Source organism: Erpetoichthys calabaricus, chromosome 12, assembly GCF_900747795.2.
Source record: "Erpetoichthys calabaricus chromosome 12, fErpCal1.3, whole genome shotgun sequence".
Taxonomy (NCBI): Eukaryota; Metazoa; Chordata; class Cladistia; order Polypteriformes; family Polypteridae; genus Erpetoichthys; species Erpetoichthys calabaricus.
The window spans coordinates 110796136-110809000 of NC_041405.2; the positions used below are offsets into that span (position 1 = coordinate 110796136).

General features: G+C 37.0%; 1 protein-coding gene across 2 annotated transcripts in view; it reads right to left on the reverse strand.

Annotated features, from left to right (window-relative positions):
• Window positions 1-12087, reverse strand: part of LOC114662510 (ribose-phosphate pyrophosphokinase 1) — a 30766-nt gene extending 18679 nt beyond the window's left edge. For both annotated transcript variants that reach the window (XM_028816012.2, XM_028816011.2), the window contains exon 1: window positions 11740-12087. In XM_028816012.2, coding sequence (XP_028671845.1) covers window positions 11740-11861 — 122 coding nt within the window. In that variant the 5' untranslated portion in view covers window positions 11862-12087. The remainder of the gene's footprint in view (window positions 1-11739) is intronic.
• Window positions 12088-12865: the final 778 nt, after the last annotated feature.

The window sequence follows — 12865 nt, forward strand, 5'->3', positions numbered from 1 at the left end:
CACGGGGCATGAGAAGTCGGCTTTCACTGTTGTTCTTGGAAGACGCTGCCAAAAGAAAAGTTTCCAGCCGGAGTCATCGTTAAGGCCAATCCAAAGGGCTGGATGGACGAGGAGAAAATGAGAGAGTGGCTGAGAGAGGTGTATGTGAAGAGACCGGGTGGGTTTTTCCATGCATCACCGTCTTTGTTGATCTGCGACTCCATGCGTGCCCATATCACCGCTACTGTGAAAAAACAAGTGAAGCAAATGAATACGGAGCTTGCCATCATTCCAGGAGGATTAACAAAAGAACTCCAACCGCTGGACATCGGTGTAAACAGGGCGTTCAAAGTGAAGATGCGAGCGTCATGGGAGCGATGGATGAGAGACGGCGAACACACCTTTACTAAGACTGGAAGGCAGCGCCGGGTGAGTTACGCCACCATATGTGAATGGATTGTGGATGCCTGGGCTAAGGTGTCTGCTTCGACTGTTGTCCGAGCTTACGCGAAAGCTGGAATCATTGCTGAACAGCCACCCGGCAACGAGACTGATTCCGACAATGACGAGAGGGAACCCGGCATGTTTGATGGCGAACTTGCCCATCTGTTCAATTCAGATACAGAAGGTGAAGACTTCGATGGATTTGTGACAACAGACTGATCAAAAAACAATGTGAGTGTATTTTTAAATACGTAGTAGAATAAGGTTTAACTAAACTCATTGTTTTGCTTCTGTTACCTTGTTTTTGCATGCACCGAATAATACGGTGCGCCTTATGTATGGCTTAAGTACAGAAATAAGCCCCGCAATTGAGAGTGCGCCTTTCAATCCAGTGCGCCTTATGGTGCGCAAAATACTGTAATCTGCAGATTAGCTAGGTAATGTGCACATTAACGGCTTTCGAGCTTTAGCGGTAACAGATACAGCGATCGGGTTGTAATGCTATTAGCGTGAACTCCTGTAATGTTACTTTCTTGGTTGGCTTTTAAATAAAGTTTAGATTTATTCAAATGTTCCTTTTTTTCCCCCCCTGTGCTTAAAACTCATTTTAAAAAAAGTGTTTATACAGCGATCGGATTGTAAGGCTATAGTGCAAACTGCTGCAATGTTACACAGAGAGAGGGGGCTCGCGTGCTGCTGAGAGAGAGGGGGCTCGCGTGCTGCTGAGAGAGACAGAGAGAGAGAGAGAGCCTGCGCATGAAGCTGAGCAGGGAGGCTGGGTGTTTGTGTCAGTGTTATTCAATGTTTTTACATTAGTTTACTATTACACTGTGCATTCTATTGTGTAATTAACTATATTTGTGCTTAAAAATCTTTTAAAAAAATATTTACATACAGTTCGTACGGTCTGGAACGGATTAATTGTATTTACATACAATCCTATGGGGGGAAATTGCTTCGGTTCACAACCAAATCGGTTTACAACCAGAGGTTTAGAACGAATTATGGTCGTGAACCGAGGTTCCACTGTACATTTTTAATCAAGTGCAGTTGACAGTTGATCCACACAGAGTTTGTAGCATAGCAATGTGCAGCTCTCCACCCGCCAGCTGGTATGGGAAATCAACCAGCAAGTATTGAACGTAACTGCTACTTCTCGCAAGGGAGAGACTTAAGTGCCTCTGTGTTTAAAGTTGGTCTGACAGACTTTCAAATTAGCTCACACTTCCACATAATCATGTGGTACTTGCTGATGGGGTCTTAAGAAACAATCAAGCAAGTTAAGTCCAAGGTTCTGGGTAAAGAAATAAACTGTTGTAATAGAGCTACGTACATTAAATAATGATTGTAATATACAGCATCTTAGTGATTTGTGTGTGGATAGCAACTTTCATTTTCTTACACTAAATATTTACTTAAAATGAGAAACAAGAGTTACAGGACACAGACATGGCACATGGAAGGGCCAAATGTTTCATATGGAAAACAGAAACGCATGCAGTTGCAGTAAATGGAGATGGTCAAAAACTTGAGCACCTTGACACATCATGGTCCTAGACAGAGTATGGGGGATTCTTTTTGCCTCAGTTTCACTTGAAATGATTTCTAGATAACGTAAACCGACATTGGCTTTTTTCACATTACTTAAAGCTGAAAAAGACATTTATTGGGACTGTGGGTGTGTATGTGCGCTTTTTAAATAAAAAATACAAAAACGACAACTCTACACAGTCACTGGTGCTTTTTCCAACTAGTGCAGGAAAAAGCAAGCAGTCTTTTTAAGGACTGCGAGTCACCTCACATAGCCACGTGAAGAGCAGAGAATCTATCCATGTGGGGCTTGGTGCCAACACTACACTATAAATGCTCCATCAGAGAATGAATTTTCTTAAATAAATAGAAAGCATTTAAACTCCATTAATGCGCTTCTCTATAGTACACAGAAATTGTGTCACATTGTGCAAGCATGTAGCATGCTGCATAATGTGACACACAATAATGCCTTGCCCCTATCTGAAGAAATGCAGTATGATGAATCTGAACCTGACCTACCAAATGATCAGCCAAATCGGACAGCATTACAACTTCATTTGAATGTAATTATCAGAATATAAAAAACAGGTACTCAGATGCAGCATTTATTTTTTAACCAATTAATTCAATTTGTGGTCAATGTCACATAGTACAGCCGTTGTATTCCTTAGTTCATTGGTCAAGTCTCTTACGGCATCCACTATTGCAATTTGTGACTTCCGAATAGTGTTCATCAGCACAGAGCCAGATGATCACCCAGCAGATTCTGATGCAGGTGTGTGCACAGCCAGCGCCTGAAGATGTGCTGGGCACAGCAGCAACATCATTGCCTCAGCAAGGGGGTCAGCTTTTGTAATATTGTCTGAAACAATAAAACTGTGGGCTGTGACTTGTCTTTTCACATCGACTTTGTCTTTTCACATTGACTTTGATATCTGACCACTTTTTTTTTTTTTTAAATTTTGGGCACTGTGCAACTTGACGTTTGAGTGTCTATGCCACACTATCACTCCAACAATTTCCTTTTGTTACTTATACACCGCTGCTTAACCCAACAAATATTATGTTTATTCTTGCCTCTTCTTCACATTGGCTGAAATTCTTTTCCCACGTGCTTTTGCCATTGCCTGTTAACAAAACACTGAACAGAAGAGGCTATTTATATTGATTTGCATAGTCAAATATGCAAAATTCAGGGAGGAGTTGGAGTGGGGCTGTAGGTGTATGCATTAAATTTCATGTTCATTGGAATTTATAAACGGAAAATGCGCGGAACTATGCATACACACAGTTATAAGCATTTGGATTTTTTTATGCATTTGCATATTTCCAGTTTTGTAGGTTTGCTATGTTTTAGTGTGAATTCTACACATGGTGTTAATGTGACTATAAAGAAAGACCAGGGCATCCCATATATCTGTACTGTACATAAACTACTGCACATTATTTGTCTGTTGGTTTTAAGTATTTGGGCTGAAATCTGTGTTGTGCCAAATAAGGATAAAAGTAACAGATATCAGTCTATATGAGCTTCTACAATCTTGTGCTCAAGAATGAAGTTAACTCAATGTATAGTTTCATATATGTACACTTTAACACATGTGTAGAAGCATCATTAGCTGTGAGTTTAAACCCAAACATTTTGAACAGAGTATAATGAGACCAACTTTAATTTGGTGCTCAAATAAGAGACTGTGCCAACTTGGCATCACAAAAGCATATACTCTGGATTTTTCACAACATGTGTCTTCTGTTATGGCTCTGTATTCTCACTTTCTCCACCATGCATTTTTTCCATTTTTCAGTTTGGAAGCATTTTACTGATTTCAAAACACAGACGTGACAGTTGCAAAAATCAAAATGGGAAGATTGAATTAGCAAATGATTGCAACTTTATGCAATTGTGTGATTTTTTAAGTAATTAGGCTTGCTTTGAGGACATATGAGATGTTTTAATATTTTAAAACAGAGGAGCCCATCTGTGGTAACAAAACACAACTTTACTTAAATTTAAACAGGATGAAAACAAAAGTATTTTAAAGCTAAAAAAAGAAAAACAGTTCCTACAGCAAGAATTTTTTCCCAGGAAACAGAATCAACAAAGCATTTCAACTGTATGTAATGAATCAGGAACATTAAAAATTTTCTACCCTTACCACATTCCATTTTTTTCCCCTAATAATTCTTATTTTACCCTGAATTATCTATTTCTGTAGTATAATGTATAACTTTTTCAGGGGTTTCATTTCTTTCTCTGTTAAAAACAGTATATACAAACTCTCGGCAGAGTACAGACTGGTTGCTTAAACTTGGAATAAAATCTGTTACAATTAGCAATTTACGCACCATGCAACAAGGTTCATTGAAAAACACATTTTCTTAAAACTTCAATTTATCTATGCACAGTTTTATAGGCCCATGTAAGATACCATACATTTTCTTTTGTCCTATTTCATTATCTTTTATTAAAAAAAAAAAAAAACACATTCATGTTGGATACTAAATGAAAATTCTGCCTACATACCTAACATCACGTGGTTTGCTGACAACACAAACTTGAGATATTCTATATATGTACCTACAGACCTTCAGAGGCATGCACTTCTACAAAATAGGTGCAAAATGTTGCCCAATCAAACAGTACTGCGTAGTGTTAAGAACACCACTTGAGTCTCCACAAGAAGAAATCACCTTCACTTTCAGCATACTTCATCATCACCTGCCAAACACACCTGCTTCAATAGTAGCTTTGAAAGCACAATACAAAATGACTTAGCACTACTCACTTTATATTTAGAAATATGTACAATATAATTTTTTTTTAACTGCATTCAACCTAAACTGACTATTAGCTTAAAGATTTAATCATCACTCACAGCCACATTATAGCATTAACACGTGTATTATGACAAACCAGGACTAGTGCAAGATACAAAATAGAATTACCTATAACTGTACTGTACTAAATAAAATGGGAGATATGTTCCTGCCTGGCAACATTTTCAATAGAAAAAGGGAAGCAAATTTTAGCTATAAATATTATAATAATTCAGTATGTGTGTTTGACTTGTCTCCTTATGTTATTATGAAAATCCCACTCCAGGAATATCTCGATTCCATTTTTATCAGCAGAAGCAAACTATTCTCCTTCCTACAAGAGTATCACTCAACGGGAAAATAATTAATCTTATCCCATACATATTACCTTTACCTGATTTGTACAAATATACCCTGCAGATAAAGAATGGCAACAGGCATGTCAGATTTCCTTTTAATTCTAGCAGAAGACAGATTTTAAAACACAGAACACTCTTTAGCACAACGTGCCAGTACGCACTAGTAATCCCCCTTTAAACCCTGGGTTTTTTCCCCCCAGAATGCTGGATTAGTGTTAAATCCAGTTACAGTAAGTAAGGATTACAGATGTTACAAAAACAGTAATTTGTTACTAAAGTTGTGAAAATCTTACGATTCAAGCTTATTTAACAGTATCACTAGTATAAACTAAACATACATAGAATATGAAAACTCCATATAGACCCTAACAAGGTTAGCAATCAAACTTGAACTCATGGCGCTGTGTAATAGTAATAATAATAAATCATTTTACTTCTATAGCACATTTTGATTGCCCAAAGTGTTTCACAAATAGTCAAAAGAAATACAACAGAAATAAAAGAAGAGATGACATTAATAAGGCAGGATACAAACTAGTATCTAACATTAATAAAAATTTGAAAGTCAAAGATTTGAATTAGATAAAAGAAACAAGGCAGAAAAAAAGAACTCCATGAACAAATAACACAATTTTTGAACACTTAATTCTAATATAAATATTGATGTTACAATCACCTACAACAATAAGGAACAACGAATATGGCAAGAGTGGACTTCATTATCACCTTGACAGCCAGACGCAATGCAGTAAGTCCCCTACACACGAAGGAGTCAAATCATGAAATTAACACATAATAACGGATTTTAGATTTAAAACGGAAATGTGCGGAATTTAGAGACTGAAGGGGGTGACTGTTACAAAATTTCCCAATAAATTAAACAATTGAATGATCTGTAGTTCTATCATTCAGATATTTTCTAATTTGCTGTTTTTCAAGCGAACATAATTCTTCGTAGAAATTCAGTCGTACCTCTGTCTGTTTGTGCATGTGTTTCCTGTATGTTTTCTCATTAAAGGCACGCACAACTATTAAGTTTTGCCAGCATACCATAGATTGGACATGAAAAGATACTTGCAACGACTACGTCAAATCTAAAACCCATCTCAAGAACAAGGACAAATTAAGATGAAAAAGTGTTCCCCTTCAGGTAACAATAAACAATAAAATCGTCAGATGCAAGACACCAGTTTGTGGAGGACTTTGTGGCCATGCGAATCAGAGATACTGCTCAAAAAAATGATGACGATCCGTCCTTTCTTTATTGAGCATTGTAAACAAGGAGGCGTACTACCAGAAAATGAGCAGTCTTCGTCAAACTAATTTGTTCCGTGTGTTTGAACAACATATGGATGCCATTGTTCGAAAGATTTATGGCAATAAAATGTAGCCAAGACCATATAGTTTTCAACACAGTGATAGGTGAGTAAACTTGGCTGTATGGTTATTCTTTTATGTAAGCAGTTCTAAATTGTACATGAAATTATACTTAACTGGTATTAAGTCTTTCCCGTAGAAAAATGTTATTAGGTTTCCTTTTAAAAATTAACAATGATGTTTTTGGATTTAATAAATGTTTTGCCTCGCAGTGACGAGGCACGCAAGGTCCACATTTGACTCTTCCATTATAAACTCAGCAGCTACAAGCCTGAGCAGAAGAGCAGGTTTCTCCTCAGATGCAATGAGCGCTTAAAAGCGGGTCACTCTTTCTTTTTCCCCCCCGTTTAATTCCTGGATTTAGCTTCTTGCAGATTAGTATGCTTTTACTTTGTAATTAATTATTTTAAGATGTGCAGCAAATGGAGGTACAGATGTAATGATGTACGTTTTCAATCTGTAAACATTTTTAAGTTTAAGAATCATTAGAAATAATTTACATAATTACAAGTACAGGTACTAAAGACCAGTACTTTTTGGCAGATGTCATCTTTATGGAGAGCTGCAACTTTTCCGCCTTTTCACAGGCAGCACTTCAGTCCCTTCACAACAACCAGCTCAATCTTAATATCATTTTAGTAGTGGTTACAAACAATGCATCATACTGTCTGAAAGCATTCCAGGAAGTTTCAAAAGGGGCTAAAAGTGTACATTCAACCTGCTTGGGTCATGTCATCACTTTGGTAGGAGAGACCTGCCAGCACTATAAATACTTTTGAGGCTGCATCACTACTGATGTGGGTAAAGTCTTCCTTCTTCAAGAAGCCTGCCAGAAACCCATGAGGCAGGAAACACCACATGGAATAGCTGTGTCGAATCAGTAGGGTACTTCGCTGAACATATTCACCTCTACAAAACGTTTCTTTCAGAGAACAAATCAGTAACAAATATCCTAGATCCTAAAAGTGAAGTTCACCTTCATCTCAGAAGGATGCATCAAACTAGTAACAGCTTTTACAATTCTGGAAGGCACTCAATGTCCTATTGTAGTCTCAGCATAGAGCACCATGGAAGATCTGGGCTCCTACCTCATGAATGGAACTGCAAAATAAGGTTCACTTGTGCTAGTGTGCTGTTTCATTAAAATGAATGTAAAATGCCATTTCATTATTGTTTGTTTTGTTGTAGTTATTGCTACTTACAGTAAATTAAAAAAAAAATCTAAAAATCAAGGAAAAATAAAATGGTGAAAATCGAAAAAAAAAAAAAAAAAACCGATTCCATAGGGCCCTATTGATGACCGGTAGATGTTTGCAGTGAAGATTCATAAGTCAATGACAAGGGGTAAGGTTTTGGTATTTGGTCTCAGCTCTAGGTGGGAGAGCTGAATGATGGATGAAAAGATGAATAAAATCCACTGACTCAGATGCTAACAACAAAGGGTACTTGCACATGCACACAAATCAATGCTCGGTCACTGACAAATTTACACCTGTGTGGTTTATATATACCTGGAACTGCACGCTCTCATGTACATTACGCACAAAGACTAGTGTGGTAAAGGTTAAAATTACAATTAAAATTACTAAAACTAGTTAGTTTTAAAATTTTCCAATTTTTGTTTAGTTCTAGTCTTCAGGTAATTTCTAAGTTTTATCTAAGTTATCAAAACGATTATTTTTTTAATTAACAACATATTTCATTTTACTTTTAGTTAAGGAGAATAACAAAGATGGGTATCGGATGTGGACAAATCAGTAACCAGGACACATTGGACACACCGGACTACCAAACTACTGATTTGCAAAGCCCAACTGACTCCCAGATGTTTTGTATCTTTGTTTCATGAAACATTTTTCTAATCTAAAACTAGGTGAAAAAAAAATCCAATTCCTCAAGTACAATCTTAACTTGGATGTCACTTTTAAACAAAGCTGCTTTTAGCACACCAGTCTACTGTTTATACTATTGTTTATACTAACAGCGTGCAGCCTGCACGCAGACACAATGCAAAGCAAGCAAGCGATCAGAAGTTCCCAAAATGCAATTATATTGTAACATGCACCACCGATCAATGCATTGATATTCTCCTAGAGAGTGGGTGACAGTGTTTGGTCAATGTTGCATATCTAACACAGTACAGGAAGTGAGACTGTTCTGATGGAAGGGGGGGTTGTGCCGACGGTTACTGGCTTTAAGATGGGGGGGGGGGGGGGGGATTTGGCAATCTAATAATAACAGAACTTGGGCCTAATTTGGAACAGTTTGCTTTTTGCTGTGCTGTGATCAAGTGGAAAGAAATGAGGAAGAGGATGTGGAAATACTAAGGACAAAGTGAGGTCTATAGTTCTGTTCAACTTTACAAGTTACCACTGAGAAAGAGACAGAAGATAACAAAACACAGGCTATATATTTGTGATTTGAGGGGTTGTGAGGATACATGTGAAAAAATATTTCAAGGGCAGCTATTTTGTGCTACATCTTTTTCTTTTCTTTTCAGTTTATCTGGGTCCTTCTCAAAGTCTAAAGTCCCCCATGAGCTACATTTAAGGAGGGAATTCCCCTTCTTTCAATGAATTCCAAGTTTTGTTAAAGTGTCATTTTGCTTCTGACTTGTTGTCATTAACTCTTAAACCTGGAATCCCCAACGGTTTAATGCTAAAACCTTCTCATTAATGAAAAAGAAAAAAATATTAGATTTTATTACAATGCTTTAAAAATCCCCTATTAAAAGAGATTCATCAGCCAACAGGTTGCGTCTCACAATTAGTCTTAAGTAGCTTCTGGTTCAACACAATACATAACACAATGAGGTGCAATACAAAATATACAGGCAAGCTTTACTATAATATTTCTGCATCTGTAAAGGAGAAAAAAAGTAGACATTGTGCAGACCTTTCTGTGACAATTCTGATTTTTCCAGGTGAGTCCACAGGTGTTGACTGGCTTTTTATTCTGACGTATAAAAATGAATAAAGTAATACCCAGAATCATTAATCCAAGTTCAAATGTATGAAACTATTTAATTATTTTTAATTTGAATATTCAAACCTTATTTTATGGCTAAATTTGACGGCACTCGTTCTGGCATGCTGCAACTATATGTATGGTACTTTAGGACTGTTGCGATTATTTTAATTTAAAAATTTTAGTGCTTATTTATTGCATAGAATTGCCATGTAACACCTGCAGACTGGTTAACATCTTTAAGTCAGCAAGCAGACTCCGAACAAATTTCTGAAAATCATAATTTATGCACCTTTTATGCATTGTGAGGAGGAAACAAATAGCACTAGGAAGACTTAATTTCAAAGAAAAATAGATAACCCACTTGCCAATATTATATGCTACTGGAAAATGCATAATCAATCTAGAACCTGACTCTTATATAAATTGGTAAGTTGCATAAAAAGTCCTATTTCAGACAATTTTTTTTAATTATTAAATTGCCCTTTGAGACATTATTCTTAGTAAAGCATCATTTAGATGCAGCAACAATGGAGAAAAAGACTAAACTGCCTAGAGCAATACTTTTTCCTTGAAACTGTCAAATGTGGGACAAATTAACTTGCACTTCATCAGCATTTGTACAATTGATTTTATTGTTTTTAATAAGTCAAAAGTAGAAAAGAATAAGCTTCTATGGAAGATACAAACAATGGCATGTATCATACAGAGCTAGAGAAAAAGCAAATTTTAAAGGTCAATTAGAGTCATTCAGAGACAAACCATCAACAATTTATTCTAAAGTACACTGAGTTGTCTTTAAGGTGCGACTACCCAGGGAATCCAGCACTCCAACAAAAATCTGCACATCATTGATAACATTGGGCAGTTAGTCTCTTAAGAGGTGCGTGTAGGTAGGTTTCTGCTAAATTTGTTATGTTAGATTTGACTGGGAGGGAAAGGAATGAACGGAAAAACACCACTGGGTCAAAAACTGTTTTGCATTTCAATACAAAAGTCGCCTGCAGGATGGACCCACACTTTCTCTTTACTAATCTTAAGTGAATTCCTCTCATCGTTCCCACAATTCGTTATCATTATCCTTTTGTTGAAAAGCAGCTTCAACTGCTCTATCAACGCATAAAGAAAACAACAGGTGCACATCTCCACAAATGCCAATGGAGAAATCTCTGAAGAAACAACCCCTCATACACACACACTCTTGAGTACCGTTAATCTATAACGCGCAAAAAGGCACACCACGGTTAAAGGTTACAAAGTAGGAAAAGGCTTAAACGAACTCCATATATCTCAATACAGTATCTGAAATTCTGGCGGCGAACTGCAGCTTAACACGGCAGGAAAGGATCAAAGCAATACTGCTAGGTGCGCCACGTCACTTTAAACACGCTGAGAAGTATATTTGTAGGTTTTCGGACAACAGGGAAACTATAACGTAAATCTCGACACCGTGGTCGTAGCCACTCAAAAATTACGCGACAACGTAACCCATACGTAAACAGAGATCTCGTTACAAAACAACTTATCACACATCTTTGCTTACTGTATTATTATTTTAATGATTGGAACTTTTGGTGAAAATGGTCTTGCTTTTATATTTACGTAAACAAAGAGTGAACGTGTACACTGAGAATTCACGAGAACATAACAGAATGAATCCGACCTCGACCATTTCTTTCTAAAAATTTTAAATTCCGTTCGTTCTATGTTTGCATCATAAACACCCATGAAGTAAAGAAGGATCGAAACTGCCGTAAATCGTTACGAGTCAGGCCTTCAGATACCACATCACAGACGGCTGAGGTAACGTGCTACGCACATTACTTAAACGCTGCCTACAACTTCAGAGCACCAGCTAAATACAAAGGCAAGGCGGGGAAAACGAAAGGAGTGCCAAATTCGAGGAATTTAGTCATTTTATTATTACTAGTAAACTGAGCCGTTGTAAAACACGCTGCAGTCACCGGAGCCGCCATGACAGTTGCAGTACCAGCAAATGTTTACGAGATGACGAGCACGATCAGAACTACAATTACCAGAGTCATCCAAGACATGCGGATTCCGGGGAATTCGAGTATCTGAACGGTTTCTCAACGTTAAATACAATCTTACTGAACCTAAAATATCCTATCAGGCAAGTTACTTTGATTGCATATCACTTTACTTTCCTACGCCTGCAAAACATGCAAATAAAAAAAAACTACATACAAAAGTACGATTCATGTACAGATAAATTATCCGAACAAATCACATAAAGACTCACCATGTCTCCTGATTGCTGAATTTTTTGGTTACCACCTTTCCGAGTTCCAGCCCCAGACGGTCAGCGATTTTCTGTGAAAGATCCTGATGAGAACTACCGCTGAATATCTTAATATTTGGCATTGTTGAGCGTTCCAGCGCGTAAATGTGCAGAACTTTATGAAGATTAAAATCAAAGAGAAGCTTCACAGTTTTAAAGAAAACAGTGAAACAATAAAATTTAGAAAAAGAAAAAAATGCGTTATTAATTAATTGATGTCGGCATCGCCCGCGTGACAACCTGACCGGGAAAGTGCTACACCACCATCTTGACAAGCGCGCGCCCAAACCGGCAGCGACCTTTTTTTTCTCTCCCCCCAAATTGATGACGTAAGGCAAAGCATCCTTATTGACCCGCCCATAAAGAATGTTCGTCCTGTGGCTGCCTTTTGGGAGAAAATAGTCAATTTTCATAGGTAAACTCCCTTGTCAATTAAATTGGTAAACAAATCGTTATTACGCCGCCATCATCAAATCGAGTAGAGTAATCACAAGCTTGTCGGAGTTAACCTATATTTTTGTTCACAGCTATTGTTTTTGCTCTTAATTTAACAACCTTTTTATTATTTTAAATATTTTTGAATATCTAGTAATTATAAAAATCACTAAATCCTTCAATTAGTGTTCTAGTGAAAGGGAGTACCGGTCAGGTCATTGCATAATAAATATTTTTATTTTCTAAGTACTGTATTTCGTGAAAACTGCGTTACTAGCCTAATTGTTTTATATCGCCTTACTCTTGAAGGGCATTATTAAGATAACGTAGATATTTACAATTGTATTTCCTGATTTTGTCGTGAAAGACATGGATTTTTATTTATTGTACGATATGCCTGCTATGTAAGAGCTTCTGCATAGTTTATAGACGCAAAAAGCTTTGAGTGGTATTTCTAATTACATGGAAAACACGTTTACTATTTTCCTTAGCACCTGTTGTTAACCTAGATGGCTACACAATATCAAGTTCTTGTAGAATAAGAATTTCATGCTTGTAATAATGCTTATGTTTCGTAAATGAGATTAAAAACTGAATTAGGTAGAAAACGTGAGAACTAATACCGTAGTGAGGCATTCATGAGAAATTGCTA